Source organism: Branchiostoma belcheri, unplaced genomic scaffold (genome assembly GCF_001625305.1).
Source record: "Branchiostoma belcheri isolate BF01 breed outbred unplaced genomic scaffold, Haploidv18h27 scaffold44, whole genome shotgun sequence".
Taxonomy (NCBI): Eukaryota; Metazoa; Chordata; class Leptocardii; order Amphioxiformes; family Branchiostomatidae; genus Branchiostoma; species Branchiostoma belcheri.
The window spans coordinates 556896-577106 of NW_017804065.1; the positions used below are offsets into that span (position 1 = coordinate 556896).

Consider the following 20211-nt stretch of genomic DNA (forward strand, 5'->3'; position numbering starts at 1 on the left):
TTTCGGCCAGCGGGGTAATCAGACGTAATGGGAATTACTTTGGGATGCAATCAGGTAACCCTACTTGTCAGGCATGCGATTTTAGGTGGGTACACAGTCAGGCTGCGGGCAAGGTGGTTTTGAACGATCCGTAGCACATCGGATTGCCTTGTATTTGACGCTTTTCCTGAAAGCAGAGCGCACATACCTTTATTATTTGAATCTTTTCCTGTTCTGTGGTTCCTTAACTCTATCCACAATTTCATATGAACATCTAAGTTCCGTAATCGACGCTTCTAATGTTTGCATGTGTTGTCCGTGAATTTGGGTTTACACGATTTCTATATAATTTGCAAGCGTGTGCTTGTCAGTCCTTGCTTTACAGACGCCTTACACAACACTGATAGTCAGGGAATAATCTTTAGTAAATGTATCTTGAATGTGACAGCTTTTCAAAACGTTATTTGACTGTAAATCTTTGTAAAACGGAGAATGGTGAAAGGACGGCGTCAATCAACCCCCGCAGAAATGGCCTCGTCCGTTGCCATGGCAACGGGCGTGGTTACGCAATGCAATTTGCACTGAAAAATCGGACATTAAATCCTGGGCAAACATTGTTCAAAAATTGGGACCTTAGCACTAATCGTTGATTTTTAATGAATATTTTTCATATTTAATTAAGGTCTCATTCATGAGTTTTTTCCATACATTAGAAACCATGCATTAATGAGTGACTTACGAGACCGTGTTCCCTATGATCCTACATTAAATCAATTGATATCTTTCATGCTATGTTGAGCACACTTACTCTACGTCTCATAAAAAATTGCCAACGACTTCTATACACACAATCCTGTTTTATGGGAATCACAAACTGCACTTAGCAACTGTCCGCAAGAGGCCCTCCCGCGCTGCAAACCTACGACCGCACAACTCACAACAATGGACTGTGCACGTCCGACCTAGCGCGCGGCTGCCGACAATTACGTCCTAATTTCATCAGTTACAAACAAGCTTTCACCGCTTTGACGTTTTACATCAGTTGGGATGGCTAAAGGGAAAATTCTCACCAATAAAAACACGCGTTCATACAGCCGTTTAGTTTTTGACTTGGTACTCTTTTAGGGGGTACACTCGGAGTAATACATGAATGAGACCTTAAATGGCCAGCAGGCCTGGTGAGGGTGCTATCTGTGGTTTCCAAGGTACTTAGCAAGGCAAACACAGCAGTGGGAGGTCATGTATGTCTGGAATCTCCTGGTATCTTAGTGATGGTGGAGCTGGGACCTGACCTGAAATTTGGAGGGAGGAGAACCTCTCAGCAGGGAATCTAAACCTTCAGGGACACACATGTGGTGTCCTCATGAGGCTGTAGCCTGGGTACCATCCCGATTTCCTTCTGCTGCATAGCAATAATCAATTTTACAAATCCTTTACATATACGTAAAGTTCACTTGTATTTTAGATTGATTTATTATTCCATAAATTATGATAATGCAGGATAGTGGAAAGCACGTAAAATAAACCTATTAACATGTATTTACGGGTCTCATATTTTCTGTTGACATATTCTTTACAACAGTCATAAGCCTCAAATCCCCATATAAAAGGTCAGACAGTGTGAGTAGATATTTATTACCCCTATGTACAGGATTATGGTGGTATTGTGACCCTGATTTCAGGGTCATGCGATGATTTGATGTGACAAACTCAATGAGGCTTACAGTTATTTTTGTCCCCAACTCTATATAATTGTTTAAGCAATCTTCCTGCAAAGTATAAGTAGAGAAGAAAATGTTTATTGAAATTTCAAAGGATTAGCATAATTAAGGTGATATATATATATATATATATATGAATATTTTTTTATGATGCTATGGATGGAAAGGGTTTTACAATGTACTTACATGCATGTCGTTATGATAGACATCTGAGTATGCATATATGTACATGTAAAAAATCTTACTGTTCTTTTTGCTTTCAATATTTTGTGACACAAATACTACACTATGATATAATGATTTTATCTCCAGCTGTTACCTTTTTTTTCAATATATGCATGTCCTTGTGAATGTGTAGTAATATTCTGTAACACCCCTGAGTCAGTCTGCTATTGTGTGTGTCATCGATCAGGCAGCCTTGACTGTCTGCATCCTTGAGAGAGATCAGCATTACTCACTCCTGTATGTGGGCTCAGCCTTGAGACAAGTGACCACACATGCATGCAACATTACATGCTATGGATTCTTCCTGATCTTTCTATAGTACAATGATAATGTCAGCTTTTATGTAGAACTGTCAGTACTGTGGTGGTATAAACAAATGAGAAGATGTCTCGCAATCCAGACATTCATACATCTATCTGTTGGTCATTACTGCATGAACGAAATAATAACTTTTCATCTTCCTATATACATGTATCTGCCTGTTACAGTCAAGTCAGTGATATTGAATTATGAAGGAGTACTTCATCATATATTACACATTATCCACATGTGTTGACTTTATAATTACTAATATTCTAACCAAGATTGGGCATTTCATATTTTGATCTTTTAGGCATTGCAGAAAGTACCTGACTTACCAACTTAGTTTTCATGTGTTACAAAAGAAATCTATTATTAGAGAAGGGACAGTAAAACAAAATTTTCCAACACAAAGAAATTGCTCATTCCTTGACAAAGACTGGAGTTGAACAGAGGAAAGTTTGGGTATGTCCAATATCTTTGTGTTGATAGTTACAGTTCCAACATGAATGAATTCTACCAACACAGATAAACCTTCAAGCTTATAAACCACTAACTGTAACATCTTCCTGTCACTCCTGCAGGTCCACTGATCAGATGGAGGATTTTATCCAGACAGCGACCCGGCAGGAGACGGAGGCTAAGGAGAAGCTGAAGAACTTCATCGAGGCTCTGACCAGTCGGACAGAGCGGGCGGAGAAGGAGGTGGAGTTCTACCGCAGCCAGTCTTCCCTCAACAGTCTCAACTCTGCCGTCAGCTGCACAACCTCCCTCTGTACCAAGTGCAAGAAGAGACAGGTGAGATTTCTCAATGTAAGGCCAAAAGACCACTTCTGGGCACTGAACTAAGTTGGTGACATGTTGGTAACTATGCTTGGAGATGGCAGTGAATGTTGGTTTTGAAGGGTTGTAAATGAAATGTCAGGGAGAGAGTTCTATAATTTTGCCGTCTTTGAAAAGAAGAGCTGTTACTGTAGAAGCATGTAGAGACTGGAATTGGGATATATATACGGTACATGATAGCTGTGAGATTTCAGCAGCTTTACTTCATTCCTACTCCTCACACTTCCCCCAGGCGCGTCTGTCGGCTCCCCTGGGTGTGCTGCAGCGTTCTGCCAGTGCCTGCAGCATCCAGCATCCGTCTGACATGGACACCAGCAGGAGACCCAGCATCAGTCAGCACCAAAGGTACAGGCAGCTTGCTCTTCCTCTGTATGGAAGCCACCTGTTAAATGTGACTGGTACTGCAATATAGCATGCCAAAGTTACAGGAACTTACAAGAAGTTAACTTCATTATATTATGGTATATAGAACATTTTAAGCCTTTAGGTTACACAGCTGTGCAAGCACAGATAAAATTATAAATTATAGTCACTATAAATTGAAAAGTGTTAACAGGTGGTTGACATGACTTATTGCATGCAAAGCATGTATTGTACCCACTAGGCTTATAATTGGTGCAGTTGCCAAGGGTACTATCTTTTGTCTTGCTTAATGTTAAACTTTGCACATATATCTTCCTATACTATAGGGCTAGCAGTGTAGACCCAGTCCAGTTGAATGGCGGCCTGTCAGACCTGGTGAAACAGGCCCGTGTTTTACACAGCAGTCCGGGGAAGGGCTCCCCCAACCAGCCCTCCACCTCTCCCCGCGGCTCCAACGACTCTGGGCTGGGGGACAGCGCCAACGGGTCATCACAGAGCGGGACGTATGCAACGGTCAGCCCTCCCGCACCACAGTATTACCATGACAGTGACCTTCAGCATCCCCAAGGTCATGGCATGGATGTCCCGTACAGCAGGGCCCTGTCCCCAGAGGAAATAGACGACCTGCAGGCTCAGGGTGTGATTTTTCCTGACAGCACCCCCAACAACCAGAGGAGGTCACGAACGTTAGACAATGGTTATCTCGGAAACAGCTATCCCATGTCATCACCATCCACGGGGAGGAGGAGGATGGCTAGTGAAAATGGTTTCCATCACGGTAACAGGAACGGAGTTCCAGATGGAACCCCGACCACCCACAGGAGGATGGCGTCGTATTCAAATGATAACAACGGATATCCGACCAATGGCATGGCATATCCCATAACCACACCCCCCACCGGGAGGAGACAGACACCCCATTCAGGTTACCATAGCAACCTGACCACACCTGCTGCCACACCTTCAACTGCCAGAAGAATGCAGCAGAACAGTCCCAGTGGTTACCATGGCAATGGAATGAGTCCAAATGTCACCCCTAATATGGCAAGAAGGAATCCCTATGGGAACAGTTACTATGGCAACAGCAGTGGGTTCCCCTCGCCACAGTCCACACCCAATGTTGTCAGGAGGTCACAGTTCACAGATGAGGACAGTTACTTTGAAGACAGTTTCCATGACAACAGTTTCCATGAGAACAGTGACAACTATGACCCCAGTAGACAGGAGGTGAGAAACCATGTCAACAACCCACAGCAGAGAAGTAACAGGAGCCTACAGCAGCAGCAGTATCATCCAAGTGCAATTCCTGGACCTTCACAAACTCCGGGGGGATACCCTCAGAACCGCAGCAAGAGACCATCCCTGGAGAGATTTGGTGGCAGTTTTGATGACGAAACTCTGACAGAAACAGGTTCCATTACCACGGTAACCACAGAATCAGCGTTTGATGAGGATGATGTGTTTGTGAGCAGGAGGAGCAGTCGGAAGCGGAGCAGGAAGAGACAGCAGGCTGAGCTGGCCCGGCACAGACAGGATGCCCTGTCCCTGGCCTTCTGCTACTTGGACACAAAGAGCCTCTGTGCCTGTTCCATGGTGTGCCGGGAGTGGACTCTACTCAGTCGACAGCCTGCACTCTGGAGACATGTTCACTTGGAGAGAGCCAGGGTAGGATCCAAGGTTTGTATGAGGCTACCTTTCAAAAAGAATATTTTGTGTTACTTGATTACTGTTGGGGCTCAAAATTTGCACCTGAAAAGTTTGTTAAAAAATCATGTGCACACCTTGAATCCTGAATTGTAATGATTGACTTCTAACTCTGTTGTTGTCCTGCAGTTCCTGCAGACTATTGCTAGGTGGTGCACTGAGCTACAGGTGCTATCACTGCAGAACCTGAGGCCCAGGAAGAGGAGAGAAGGGGAAAACAAGAAGGACTACTTCCACAAAACCAGGTACTGGACCATGTTTAATTTAAACATCCAAGTCAAGCTTGCTACCAACTGTCTACCAACTTTTTTTACACTTTCCCATTCGTCTATTTCACCATCATTGGCCTCCTTCTGTCTAACTAGTCAGTGGGTGTATTTCATGGCCGCATAAGTGCTAACATGTACATTTGTACTTTACCTTACAGGGGGAGTTTAGAGCCAGGTCTAGAACGGCTCCTGTCAGCCACCAAACAGAACCTACTCAGCCTCAGGATCAGCAACTGTGGAAATATCCTCACAGACAGGTCTGTGCACTCTGATGATGCATACTGTATCAACTGGCCATACTTGTCCAAAAATGCATTAACCCATGCCTTGGCTCCAATTTTATACCAATATCTTTCAGTGATTCATTTATTGATATGTAAAACAAAATTAATCAAGCAACAGGTTAACGTTGTCTTCAGGCTCATTCTCAGTCACTGATGCTTTCTGAAACCTCTGACCCCTCAGAGAATTTATCCAGTTGCTTGATTTTTGATGCATTACATAATATTCTACCTGGATGTCTGACCTTTATCAAGTTGTTGTGGTGTTGTGATAGAGCGCTGTGGTTGGCCAGCTGCCATTCCCGACTACTGAGGGATGTGATGTACAAGAGTGAGTCAGACCCTGTAGGTCAGGAGGTCATCTGGGCCCTGGGTGCAGGCTGTAGGGAGATCACAGCGCTCAGCCTGGCTCCCATGTTCCCTTGGTACGTCTTAATTTTTACACAATTTACAATGGGTGTTGGTTATCAATAGCCTGGAATCCATCCATGAACGCTGTGTCTCCGCTCCGTTCCTCCGCTCTGCCTATCAAGGGGTTGCAGAAAAATGTAGGTATTAACTTCAGAGGCATGTGTTTAGTTATTACACAATTTGAAGCAAACTTTTTGAAAGGAGTATATTAAGGTTAACTTGACTGTAGAAAATGTCAGTAGTTAGTCTCTCTGCACCTTTTCCTCCTGAGTTATGTAGATGACTTGGTAAGAATCAAGTTCTTGTAGTTAAAAGCATGATTATCATTAGACACAGACTGTCTACAACTTCATTAGTCTCCAACCCAGTAAGGCATTTTATGTCATGTTTGTTCTTACCTTACCTTACAGTCAGCAGCCCCAGAGATTTAATGACAGGTGCCTACAGATGATTGGTCAGTGCTGGCCCATGATGCAGCAGCTCACAGTGGGAGGGGTGGGCATCACTGGGAAGGGACTGTCCACCATTGGTCAGTCAAAAACATCCATCTGATTAACCAAAGTTTAAGAGTTTTAAAGTGCTAAATCATTGGTGTACAAATAACACTTATGAGATGTACAATGTATAGTAGACATAGCCTATAGTAGTTCAAATATCTCAAAATTTGTAGCATTGATCCATTTTTAATTTACTACATATCTGCCTTTCACTTTGTGTTATATCATTGTCTTGTATAAAATTCCTCTATTCCTGTTATTTCTACTGTAATGTACTGGTTTAGTAATCTCTTATACTACAACCCTTGCCTTAAATTAAAAGTTATCAAAAACAAGAATCAACTGAAGCTGCATGAAAATGCCTGATTTTCACTCATTCTATGACAAGGTAAGAAGTATCTGTTCTATGTTGTCCCTACAGCCGGTAACTGCCCAAGATTACAAGTCCTGGAGTTAGACCACATGCTGGAGATCACAGAGGCATTTGCAGTGGAGATGTGTCGGAGCGGTCTGAAGGGACTCCGTGTGCTGGAGTTCAGCTTCACTCCTGTCTCACCTCAGGCTCTCATGCACTTCAACAGTAAGTCAGCAGCAATCTAGTCTCCAGGTAGCTTTAGTCTGCTGGAAATAATAGAAAGGTCTGCACTTCAACAGTAAGTCAACAGCAGCATCAGCCTTGAATCCAGTCTACAGTTAGCTTTAGTCTGCTAGAAGTAAGGTCTCCACTTCAACAGTAAGTCAACAGCAGCATCAGCCTGGAGTCCAGTCTACAGTTAGCTTTAGTCTTCTAGAAGTAAGGTCTCCACTTCAACAGTGAGTATTCAGCAGCAGCATTTAGAGTTGGAGTGAGGAGAAATGGATAAATTGTCATCATGGCAGCCACATCAATGCCTATGATTTACACAGCCAAGCTCTCTTTTACGATTTAGCATTACATACATTCTTGTTTCTATATACACAGCTAGCTCCACCCAGTCATACATTAACCATTGATGGGTTTGATTGACAGGTAGCTGTCCTAACCTGAGGGCCATCAACGTCCACATCAGCATCTCCGACTATTTTGAAGATGTGGAGAATGAAGATATACAGGAGCTGTATAAAGATGTTGTTGTCAAGTTGAAGGTATCAACATTGCTGAAGTTCATTCCTTTATACACAATGGGGCCATTTTCCTTTTCTGATGTCCTGCTCTATTGAGTCAGAAATGTTTGTACAAAAATAAATGTACAAGTTTCAATCACAGTATATTAGGTTTTTCTTCAACACTAGTTTATCCATAATCACAAATTACAGAGACTACTATCATTTATAGGCTTGCATAAATGTATCTAGGTGTATGATTTACATGATACATGTTAATGGAAAGTTTGGCTGATGTTTTGGGGGTTAATAGAATATTGTTTGCACTAATTTCTTAATTTTATATTTCTATGCAAATTGATGAGAAATGTAAGATGTCGGGATTATATGTACGGTGGAGGTACAAATGAAACACCTGATTTAAAAATAATCATTAATTTTTCTCCTTTCCAGCAACTGAAGAAGAGGCCAGGTTTTGCTGGCCTACTGCACATCAAATCAGACTACTAGCTATAGTAACAAGACTGAAAGAAAAGCCCTTCCTGAAGACTTCAAACATATACACAAACTACCTTTCTTCTACATGTACTTGTCAAACTCACTAATTTTCTGTAACAAGAAATTTAATTTGACTTAGACCTTGATGTCATATATCATGTATTGTAGGACTTCATATTATCTCTGGCCAATGTCATACAGAGTAAATGTTTGTTCACCAAGAATTCTGATTAATTACTTCTTGTTGTAGTCTTCAATTCTGTTTTACATGTATGTCAGTATCATAATATTATATGTTAACAGTTTTATAAGAGACCAGTGTCTCTAAGGTGAATGTTGTATCCTATGAAAAGGTTTCTAATTACCTTCTTAACTTATATCTACAATGTATAGAGGCTGCAGGCAGTCAGCATAGATTTCCTCAGTATTTATTTTGTCAGTGTCTATTTTTATTATGTCAGTGACTGTTTTTAAGTAAGAGAGATTTGGATCATCAAATGTTTTCTTGTGACAGTATTTAATGAACAGTGAAATTATATGCCTACAGTAACTAAAATACAGTGATGCATACAAATTTATCTACTATTCTGTAACAAATGTAAAATTAATGTGGGCTGGCCAGACCTGTTTCTATGTACTTACATGTATTAAGCCAAGGAATTGTACAATGTCAAAAAATAACTTTAAGTGGTAAAACATTATCATACTGTTTTGTCACCCCTCCAAGCTTGAAATTTTGTGTCCAAAGACAATGGAAGGTAGTGCCTTTTCTACAACTTTCACTCGAATTGTACCTTTACTAGTCTAAGAGAATTTGTAAAACTTACCCAAACATGTTTTAGGAAAGGCAACACAACTAAAGACAATTTTGATAAAGTAGTTTTGTACAGTACAAAAATGCAGGTCTAATACTGAATACATTTTAGAGGACACTGTGATCCCTGTTGAATTTGTATATAATTCCAATTTAATACCAATGAACCAATGGTATGTGTTTGTATATGGCAGAAATCTACACACGTCTGAAAAATTCAATGTAACATTATGGAAATTTCATGGCAGCAAAGTAAGAGAAGCAATTATTGTAACAAATAATGTTAATGACATTGAAGAATGTACATATAACAGTACAGTTACATGTAGTAACATTCTCAGTAAGAACAATTAGCAGACTGGTGCATTTTCAGTACAGGGAATTTCTACTTTCTAAGTTAAGAGTATGATTTTGTACTAGTATGCCCTATACATGTACTATAGTCTAGATGGACTTCACCAAATGACAAATGTCATAACTTTAAATGTTCTGCAATGAATTCTGTCAGAGAAACAAACACTGAAGTCAAATGATATCAATTACTTTTTGTCTGTACTTTCCCTCTAAATTATCGTTTTAATTTAGTATACCAGAACTTGCTTCTTGGTAAGGTTTTTGTCTTTCTGCTCATTATTTAACAATAGCCACAGGAGCAGTATTACAATAACATTGATACAGGAAATTTCCTTCTCCATTTTTCTCCCTCCAAAACGTCTGACAGTTTTCTTGTTTTCCTACCTGTGAAAGGAACAACAGCTACAGCAGTATGCTCTTACACACCCTCTTGAATCAGCTTGCGAATGGTAGCTTGCAAAGGGCCATAGTCCACTGCATTTCCTTGTGACAACTTTCCCAAACTGTCTATTTTCCACACCCCAGTTTTACGAGAGACAGAGCACATCACAATGGCCTGGGAATAGGCAGCATGGCTCATCTCGTCACTGCACAACTGCTTATTCTTATTGGAGGCTTCAAAGAACTTAAGGCTGGGGTTGGGGTACTTGGAAATGTTTGGGGAGGCCCAAGCACTTAGGGTGAAGAACATGTGAGTGACATTTGAGGGTATTTCTTTGAGTTTAACATTAATAGTGTGATGGCCTTTCCTTTTATAGTCATCCATAACATCTCCAGAGTGACGGACAACACCACTGTGGTAGGATCTGTGTCTGTAATCTACAACAGCCACAAATGATGTACCACTGAAAATTAAGCATGAGGCATCCAAGAAGTCACACCCATGACTTGGATATCCCCAGAACAGATCAAAGATGACATGGTTGAAATGATCAGGGATGGCATACAGCATGATGATCAGGTGGATGGTGCTGTGTGGCTGTACTCCATAGTCACCCATGGTGGCTAGTTTTCCACTGCCCATGTAGGTCTGTAGTAAAACATTGAATGTACAGAATTCATGCATATAATACCAAAATTTGATTTGTAACTGCATAATAAAACAACTTGATGATTCAATCATACCTAGTTATGAATATAAAATTGCAATGTCTTAGTTTACAAATCCGTCCATTATGCAAAACTTGTATGCTATGATAAGGAAGAAGCTCATTGAACAGTGTATATAATAAAAAGAGTTGCCATGAAACATGAGGAAGATACAACGGCAACAATATAGATATTTGACAACAAAATTTCAACAAACATTTGCAGTCTTGTTTGTGTACCTTCAACTCCTCTTCATTGTAAATGAGCCGCTGCTTCTCCTCAGCATGTTTCAGCTTCTGCTGGATTCCCAGTTTTATCTGATGAATTGTTGTTGAAGGACTGTAGGACAGGCTGATGCTCTCTCCATTCATCATCGCCACAGAGATGGCCTGTGGTCCTCCTGATGCTCCAGCTGCAGCCTGGAAAACAGATTTAATAGATTCTGAAACATATTACATTTAAGGAAACCCTCTGAAGTATTAGTATTACATAGACTTCATGCAAATATTTCACCCAGGAAAGTTCCATGATGTCACAGTAGTGTGAGAGCTGAATTTTTTTTTATGTTAAACTTGAGGTCAAAGGACTTAATTAGCATAGTATTAATTGTCTAAAGATACCATCTCAAAGGTTATGGTTACCCAAATAAGCTCTGGCATGTGTGGTGAGATTTTACATGTAGGTATTCCAATCTTAGTCAAAACAGACCAAGGTACAAATGTATGATATCAATATTTATATTGTCTCTGATGTTTCTTCTCCTTCGCCTCCTGCCACACAGTCAGAGGGATTCAACTCCGCCATGATCATTCAGCCAAATGACTTGAAATTTGGCATGAAGGTAGAGTGGGCCAATACCCCCAGGTGTTTTTTTTCATTTTTTTGATACATGCCTTTGAAAAATTTTTATGAACGTTTTTTGGGGCATTTTTCGCCAAAAAATGGATTTTTGGATCCTGAGCCCTGGTTTTACAACCAAATGATCTGAAATTCGGTATAAGGGTACCATGAACATGTGTCTACAGAACAACAGTCACATATTTGGCATACACCACTTTCAAATGACTCATTTGGGGGACTTAAATGGCTATTTTCAGCAAAAAAAGGGCCAAAAGTGCTAAACCCGTTCCATGTTCTATCTAAAGAATGGCATATACCATTTGCCCTTGGCCATGGAACACGTGTTCCATTGCGGGTTACCTGAGGTCACATTGCACGTAAGTCGTGCGTAATGACCCACACATTCAAGTTTATGTGCCTAAGACCTTCAAAATGTATCAAATCTCATCATTGTTAGTATTTGCATACCTGTAAGATTAGTAAAGCTTTCGAGATTCAATGTGCTTGTTCTTGCATCTTTGTTCTCAATTACATGGCTACTATATAATTCATTTATTTGAGAATCTTTGCCAGTTTTACACTGGGGTAAGTTTGGAATAGTCCACTTTTGCGTGGGAGGGAGATGGACTGAAATATGCTGTATTTGCTCCCAAGCAAATGTCGGCCTCTCTAGTTGTGACTTAATTTCAATAGGTTCACTCCCAAAAAACCTTTAAATTGGCATGACTGGGAGGGGAAACAAGTTTAAATGTAACCGTTAGGTATGAGAGTTTTGAAAACTTTTGTAGTGAAACTTTGTGTGTCTTTCTTGCTTACAGTAGTGTACTCCACAGTAGAGGTACTGGTGTACTCTGCAAACAGACGGTTAACTGTTGCCTGGAATTCTTTCAGCCTTGCACAGTCGCCGGGTACCTTCTTTTGGCAGGTTGGGTGAGGGCATTTCTTCTGCTCCTCAACAACTTTGATCAGACACTGAAAATCGGAACACAACAATTATTTAACATTGATATCAGGAGCCTCTGAAGACCATGAATCCTGGTGTATACCATACCATAGGATTATTTATAGTAAGTAACACCACAGTAGGAAAAGTAGATCAGCATAAAGACATGCACAAACGAACTTGGCAACTTACAGGTCAAACTAATGTAATGCTATGTACACACCCTGAAGCAGTGAAGAGGTGGATGATAACATAAGTCCAGTATTGTGACTGAGGGAAACTCCTTTGACAGCTTCTCTGTCTTACAGCCAAGGCACTTCATTGTACGTAGTGCGACAGGACTGCTCTGAATTGGCCAAAAATCTGAAAGAAAAAGTTATGAAACTGTTAGTAACATCATAAAGTGACCAGAAAATTGTAAACAGGTTTGGAAACAAGATTGCCTGGAAAGATAAAGCCTCCTGAGGTACATCATGTATAAGTAAATCTTGTTGGACTACTTGTATTACTAAAAATGAAACAAAACTTCTCAGCATATAGTAGATATCTGCCAGATAGGCTCCCTGTATGTAATCCTAGTGACATCATCAAATTGGAAGGGTCTCTGTCGCGTTCCAATCCTAAACCATGAACGCTAGCTTCGATGGTATCCCAAGGAGGTTAACCTCCTTGGTATCCCATTCCCTTACCTTCGGATTTGTATGGACTATGCAACAAAAAGGTGACCACCAAATTTTGTGGTATAACGTTAAGTACTGCTCTGTGTCGACACAAACAAATAGCGGACTTTGGACGTCTGATAAAGATTTTTGCTGCGTATGTAGTCAAGAAGTTTCGTACGAAACCATTACACTATTCCTCTGGAATTCCCAGGTCGCGTCGGTCATTATCCCGTGCTACTATTGGTCCACGTGGCGGTTCCCCGGGCGACAAGTTTCGGTACGTCACTTGACTGACAGTCTGATGATATTGAAAGGGGTGAAAAGCTAGTTGGAAAGAGAGGGAGGCATTTTTCAGTCTCGGTAGCGCCTTCATCAGGGCGGCCCGAATGTCGCGCCCAGACTGCAGGGAGACCGGGCATTTTCTTTCTATAAACCAGATCCGGAGTTAACGTTACAGTGTCTTATAGTAGCATTGAGGACTTGAGCTATAGTGTCTGGCAAAGCTGTGTGGTAAAGCTGGCATCGATGTTGACTGAACCGGGTCCGCTGTGCTAAAATCGCGGGAGTGAGCGATCCACCTTCAGCGGTTTTGAAAGTAAGTGGGGCGTAAATATGAATCCTAATGGCGTTTTAAACCATGTAACATCTCTGTTAATAGCCAAGAATGTGCGATACATGTAACGTTAAGTTATTGTACTTACGATTGTCGGATCGGGGCCGCCAGATTTGGCAGTCTAGAACAAACCGAGTCGTTCCATCTGTTATGAGTTACAGCAGGCGGGTGGTCCTCCAGGGACTATTTTGGCGCGAAACTTTTGGCCACGTGGGCCAAAATCAGCATAAGTTGCATGCAGCCTGTTGTTGTCAAGACATACAGTTCTTTCCGTCGGCTTTGCACCAAAATTACGAGTTTGACGATGATGGACGACGTCACTAATTATGACCCCTTGACGCCAACAGTTACAGTAAATGTGTAGTACTAACTGTAGGTCTCATCCACTGTTTGAAAGTGAAGCTTGCCTGTATTATGTATTATCATTTTTAACATGATACGGTAGTCCCTACAACGCGGGTTCAAAAAGGGGTGCCGGTGGATCATTGGTCTGTGGAGTTTGGCCACCGTAGATAATGTTGCTGATGTTCCTGTTTTCTCCAGATCCAGCCCTGGGGGCCTGATCATATGAGTCATGGCTGACAAACAACCTTTGCTACCCAGCGATGCGGAATGTGATCAGGTGAGTAAAAGTCCAGGATGTGAAACTAGCTGCTGAGTCATGTATTGATGGTGTTGATGTTTGTAGTTTGGCACCATGTCAAGTGTCACATGCTATTATCATATATCAATGGTCAAGTGTCACATGCTATTATCATATATCAATGGTCAAGTGTCACATGCTATTATCATATATCAATGGTCAAGTGTCACATGCTATTATCATATATCAATGGTCAAGTGTCACATGCTATTATCATATATCAATGGTCAAGTGTCACATGCTATTATCATATATCAATGGTCAAGTGTCACATGCTATTATCATATATCAATGGTAAGCCATTTAAGGTGTTACTTAAAGTTAAATGGTATTGCAGACTGCAACATATTCTTAACATCTAAATGTCAGAAAAATAATAAAATCATTGCTATTGCTTTTCTTTAGAATGAAACATTACACATCCATGTAGCTTTTGCTGACAATATTTTTTAAATGGTGCACCTAAAATATTTTTTGTGCACCCACTTTATTAGGTTGGGTGCACCAGTGCACCTATTCCCAAAAATGAATTTTGAGCCCTGCTTACGAGATGCCAGTTTGCCCAGCGCGCAAGTTGTCACTTTTTCTTCCTACAGAGTGTCACCTTTCTAAAGTTTTAATACAGCAGCCCGAATGATTTCTTCTGAAGTAAACTGTGTCCCACCTTGTCATCAAATTTGTGCAAGGCGCCCTGTTATTAGAAGTCGGATGTGATCTTGTGATTGTTTTACTTGTTCTATTTGGGTCAAATTGTCCTTTATGACACAACATAGGACCACCTATGATGATTTTTCACCACTTGTATCATGCTTCCATGACATTACGGCATCATAACCAATATGAAATTGTGACTAATCTCTTCTGACTTCTGCTTGGTCAATGTCACCTTGCTATTATGATGATGGGTTTTAGACGGGTTTTAGATGGGTTTTAGTATAAAGTACCAGAGTAAGCTGTTTATTCCTTTGCATGTCAAGTGTAATGGGACTGGCCTCTGACCTTGACCTTGACCTTTACTGTCGAAACCCTAGTCTGTGGGCAAGCTTGGGGGGAGGGGGCTCCCTACATAGTCCGCCACCAGGGAGCCGACGAAAAGCGAGGTTCAGTCAGGCTATCGAAACCCCAACCTACCTACCAAATATCATTAGGATAACGCAAGGTTACCAGTTTACGGTCGAATTATGGAAAATTCCATTTTTTGTGAAAACGCATGGGCAGAACTAAATATTCAACCCATGTGAAGAAACAGTAGTTCGTCGGTTATAGAAGTGTGTGCCGTGTCATTTCTTCCCTGCGTTTTTTTGTGCCGTGCCAGCTTTTATTTATTTAGTAGTTAACAGTGGAGAATTGCTCTAGGGTGACCAATTAACGGTCACTTGGACCTTTGTCCTTGTAGTGCTCTACGTATAAGCGCACATAAACAAACACTTTCTGCAAAAGAATAGCGAAGTGGTCAACAACAAACCCCGGTAAAATGTCAGTGTGTAGCCCAATGTCGCATGCAGTAGCGCTGTGGTGCTAAATGAGGCTGGACCTGCTTTTTTCCCTCAGTAGAACGTGACATAATGGCCCAAGATGTTCCATAAAACTGTTGCAATAGATAACAAGCGTCTATGCCCCTCCAGACACAGCGGAACGTCGTGAAAACCCGAGCAAACTTTTCGCTACGGACGCAGGAAGCCATTTTGGCATTTTTGCATAAATTAATGTGCAACAGCGCCACAGTGCGACTTTTATAAACCTTTCTGCAGTTCAAAACGGTGACGTCACCTGATGCGACGATGATGATGATTAAAATGGCGTTCGAAAAACGCTAGTCGGCGACAACTGTCGCTGTACTTTTTCTCATTTATATCAAGGTGTTTGAAAGTTTCATACCTCACAACACCATGGATCATTGAGATAAGAAAGCCAGGTTTGATGCTAGCTATTGTTACAATTTCCTAGCATTCTTGTGATTTTAAAAAAATCGACGAAATGTTGAGTATTGTATTATGTGAAAAACACAACATGCGTCCAAGTCCATGTTACCTTGCTGTCCCGTCATATCGGAAGATACTCTGCTGTGTCGCTGAATGCAAACTTACTCCCATCCAGTGAATAAATAAAAGACACATATAAGGATCATATTCATGTTATTCTTTGTTGCTCACGACCGTTGATTTTTGGCTGGTACACCTCGAAGTGTGGCCGTGTCACTAACCTTGCGTTACATCTAATCCAATGCACAGCGAGTTATGACCAGTTAGAAAATAGACAGCCCACATATATGATGTGCCTAACTAGTCCTAACACATGACCTTCTTGACGAACTAACAACTGAACCCAGCTCTAGCATCTTTAATCTTCTTTGCCATACTACATCATTCTTGGCAGTTGTCACCCCAACCACAAGTAATCAGTAAGATAGCTCTGCTCAGTAGCTATCCTTGTGTTACACTTGTGGGACAGCAATAGCTTGGTGTCTTGTGACGTGGCAGGCTGGTCTAGCCGTCACGCCCTGTGCGTGGCAGGCTGGTCTAGCCGTCAGGTCTTGTACGTGGCAAGCTGGTCTAGCTGTCAGGTCTTGTACCTGGCAAGCTGGTCTAGCCGTCAGGTCTTGTACGTGGCAAGCTGGTCTAGCCGTCAGGTCTTGTACGTGGCAAGCTGGTCTAGCTGTCAGGTCTTGTACGTGGCAAGCTGGTCTAGCTGTCAGGTCTTGTGCGTGGCAAGCTGGTCTAGCTGTCAGGTCTTGTACGTGGCAGGCTGGTCTAGCCGTCACACCCTGTGCATGGCAGGCTGGTCCAGCAGGTCATTTCCTGACACCTTTTTGCTACCATTTCTCAAGAGTTGGTCCTGCTTATGCATTAACAGAAGGACCATTCTGTATGAAATGGACAATTTTTACCTCCATGAAAAATTGATGGTATTGTTTTTGGCGTGTCTGTGTGTGTGTGTCTGTACGTATGTGTGTGTGTGTTTGTGTTTCTGAACCTTTGAATGGATTGTAATGATATTTAGTATGTGGGTAGGTGTTGGGGAGGCAAAGGTCAAGGTCAAATATGGGCCTCCTGGTGGCTGACCTTGGTACTGCAGCACAACTTCCGTTTTTTGTATCTTTTGTCCTGGACATGCTATGGTCTTGATTTTTGAGTGATGGATAGCTTTTCCTGGCAGTAATAAGTGGTGTGGGTTTGGTCCCCTTAGCAGCTTGTTCTGGAACTGCAGGGGGGTTTCTGGCGAAACCTTTCAGAGCAGATAAATTCACAAAGGAACAATGTATTTTCTTGATTTTTGGTATGTGGTTAGCTTAGACAGAGATTACAGACTACATTATTGGATGCAAATTATGCAAATGATGACTTAATTTGCATAATTAATGAGGAAATTGTGTAATTCCAGCGTTTTACATCATGGGATTTTGTTTGATACATGTAATGTTCATAATCTGTGGCAGGAGGAATATCACCAGATAGCAATTATGCAAGTATGGACCTAATTTGCATAATCAATCTCAAAATTTTATAACTCCTTAGTGGTAAATGATGGGAGTTTCATATTAAGTTAATAAAAAGTTAACATTACGGTGCATTTATTATGTTTATGTAGAGGTCATTTGCATAATTAAAGAATACGTTTACATGTCAAGCCCATATTTCATGTAGGTATGAGATCTCTTGTGTTTGTTTGTTTTGCACAACCAGTAAACCACGTTTAGACACCGTATATCAGTTTTGTACAGTAGATATATAAATACAAGCTAAGACCAGTTTGATACAGTCACATTGCGATGCACCCGGACTCTAGCCAGCACCAGTTCTTCGTCAATCATCGGAACTTCCATAAAGGCGGTATGAAGTTATGCTGACTACAAATGTGCAGAAACACACACACACACACACACATACACACAGACACACACACACAGACACACCTCAATTTTGGAGGTAATGAGGAAATTCTATAATTACAGTGTTTTACATTATAGTACTTTCATACATGGCAGATGGAACACAAAGATACTAATTATGCAAATGATGACCTAATTTGCATAATCAATACAAAAATTCTATGATTTCTTAATGGTGAATGATGGCAATTTTATACCTTGTGACATGTGTACTTTACATAAATGTTAACAGCACTATGCATATATTATGTTAATATAGAGGTAAATTGCATAATTAGTGAGGACATGTTGAAATGAAATATTGCCAGAGGATAGGAGTTTGACACGCAAAATATTGTAAGTTGAGTTTAGAACACCATAAATTAAACTAGATTATATTAAGAGCCGCCGACCGCGGCGTGGTTCCCAGGGCGTGATAGGGGCGTGGCAAAGTGAGGCCGTCTGGGGCGGAAGCCGCGGCACGTACAAAGTTGAAAGGCGGCCGACGAGATAAGGCCCCACTAGTAACTAGTTGTTTACAAATGAGTAGCGTTTAGTCAACTTTGCGGGCTGTTAGCAAATATCCTGCTGTCAAAATCTGTGTCATCTTCATTCTGTTGCTCATTGTGAATGTGAACAATCATCTGATGAACTGAACTGACATCAGAAAGAATTCCGAATCAGAAGAATAGTCAACTGCAGCCAGTAAAATGAGTAAATAGTAATCGAAGCGGCGCGTGCACGTGTTTTCAAGTGTTATTTATGTTTGTTCGCCCGCCGTATATGTTAAGTAATATCAATTTTTGTAAACTTAAAACTGTTACTTACCTTGTTACTTACCTTGTTTGAAGTGTATGGTTTTCTTTGGTGATTTCTCTCATCCGAGACGGCAGGATTGAGTGAAATCGAGTAAGACGCACATGAGACCACATTTTATTTTTGCCGACTTGTAATCGCCGTTATTTGTGTATGTTCTTCTGTATATTTCTTGTAGAACTTAGATTCCTAATGTAACAGGACGAAGAAGGGCGCACGTCTGAACTCGTCAATGGCTTGATCTCAACTCATTTATTCAATCTGTAACCGGCCGGTTCTAGAGCCCCTTCCCTCGAACGGTACCGGTATAGATCACCTGTTCGAACACGACGTTGGCACGTGCGCTGGCACGTGTTCGAACAGGCAACCGCGGCACCGCCCAAGGGAGGGGATAGAACCGGCGATAATATACAAATGCTTTGATACTAACAATATACATATTGTTACATTCCTCCCCCCTTACTTAAGCATGTGCCCTCACCTGCAAGCTACTCATGCTAAATACGTTACATAATCCAATCTGTTTACAAATCCATTGTTCTATTTCGCAATAGATTCTTCTGAAATATGTTGGCTCATCAATTCTCATAGACACATTTACAACTATTGTTAACATATGTATCCCATGTTAGGGAGTTCTGTAGGGAGTACTTTCGGATGTCCCGCTGTTGTTGTTCGGCAAAGTTCGCATTTCCTCGCGTACTCCCTAGCGTGGGGCGGTACGGGGACTTCCGGACCGTCACACAGCTACAGTGTGATCCGGGAATGCAAAAATGATCTTCCTTGCAGTGTCGTCCCGTAGACTTTTTACTAGGCAAGCATCATATTTCGCAAGTAATACAAAAATACACAGGCTCAATGCGGCTTGGTCGCTTCCCGTAGGCGTGCGAGCAAGGGCAAACATAGAAAACATCACATATTGTGCAACAACAAGTCAACACCACAAGAGTTCATAGGTCTTAGAAAGTTCTGTGGGTAGAGAGTTCGCAGCAAAGATCTAGCAGGTCACGTCATGTTAGAAAGTCAGTTCCTACTCATGATGGGGTCGGTCGTCTGTGACACGAGGGCTGCCTGGAGTCATCGGGCTGGGTTCCGCAGGCGGTCGGCGGTCGGGACGCGGCGACGTGGCACGGTCCGCTCGGGCCGGAAGGTGACGGCATGGCATGGTCTTGACGGTCTTGGGCAGGGTTGCATGTCTGAGACAAATGGCAAGTTCATAGCAGGCCTGGTTCACGGGAGCACGGCTGGGTACAAAAGAGGTCGTGGCACGTAGCGGTAGCGTCGACGGGTTCTTCGTCAGTGTGGCCGGATACGGAGCGGCGGCCTGGTGTGTCGGGCGGCATGGCGGCTGTCAGCGGTCGAGTCGGTTTGGCCGGGTAGCGGGCTGGCGGGTCG

General features: G+C 41.8%; 3 protein-coding genes across 3 annotated transcripts in view; 2 read left to right on the top strand and 1 right to left on the bottom strand.

The window, feature by feature from the left end:
- The window catches only part of LOC109478482, a 20153-nt gene extending 10648 nt beyond the window's left edge, over positions 1–9505 (top strand). The window contains exons 3-12 of the mRNA XM_019780039.1: positions 2810–3023; positions 3301–3413; positions 3758–5108; positions 5265–5380; positions 5563–5661; positions 5961–6110; positions 6507–6625; positions 7015–7173; positions 7603–7718; positions 8130–9505. Coding sequence (XP_019635598.1) covers positions 2810–3023; positions 3301–3413; positions 3758–5108; positions 5265–5380; positions 5563–5661; positions 5961–6110; positions 6507–6625; positions 7015–7173; positions 7603–7718; positions 8130–8186 — 2494 coding nt within the window. The 3' untranslated portion in view covers positions 8187–9505. The remainder of the gene's footprint in view (positions 1–2809; positions 3024–3300; positions 3414–3757; positions 5109–5264; positions 5381–5562; positions 5662–5960; positions 6111–6506; positions 6626–7014; positions 7174–7602; positions 7719–8129) is intronic.
- On the bottom strand, positions 9193–14004 carry LOC109478483. Its single transcript, XM_019780041.1, has 5 exons — positions 13578–14004; positions 12438–12577; positions 12088–12243; positions 10671–10850; positions 9193–10372 (listed from the first exon to the last, which is right to left on the bottom strand). Exons 2-5 carry the CDS (start codon positions 12534–12536, stop codon positions 9761–9763), a joined length of 1047 nt encoding a protein of 348 aa, XP_019635600.1. The 5' UTR covers positions 12537–12577; positions 13578–14004; the 3' UTR covers positions 9193–9760.
- Positions 13217–20211, top strand: part of LOC109478413 — a 29086-nt gene continuing 22091 nt past the window's right edge. The window contains 2 exon segments of the mRNA XM_019779942.1: positions 13217–13471; positions 14033–14111. Of these exon segments, the coding sequence (XP_019635501.1) occupies positions 14064–14111 (48 nt within the window). The 5' untranslated portion in view covers positions 13217–13471; positions 14033–14063.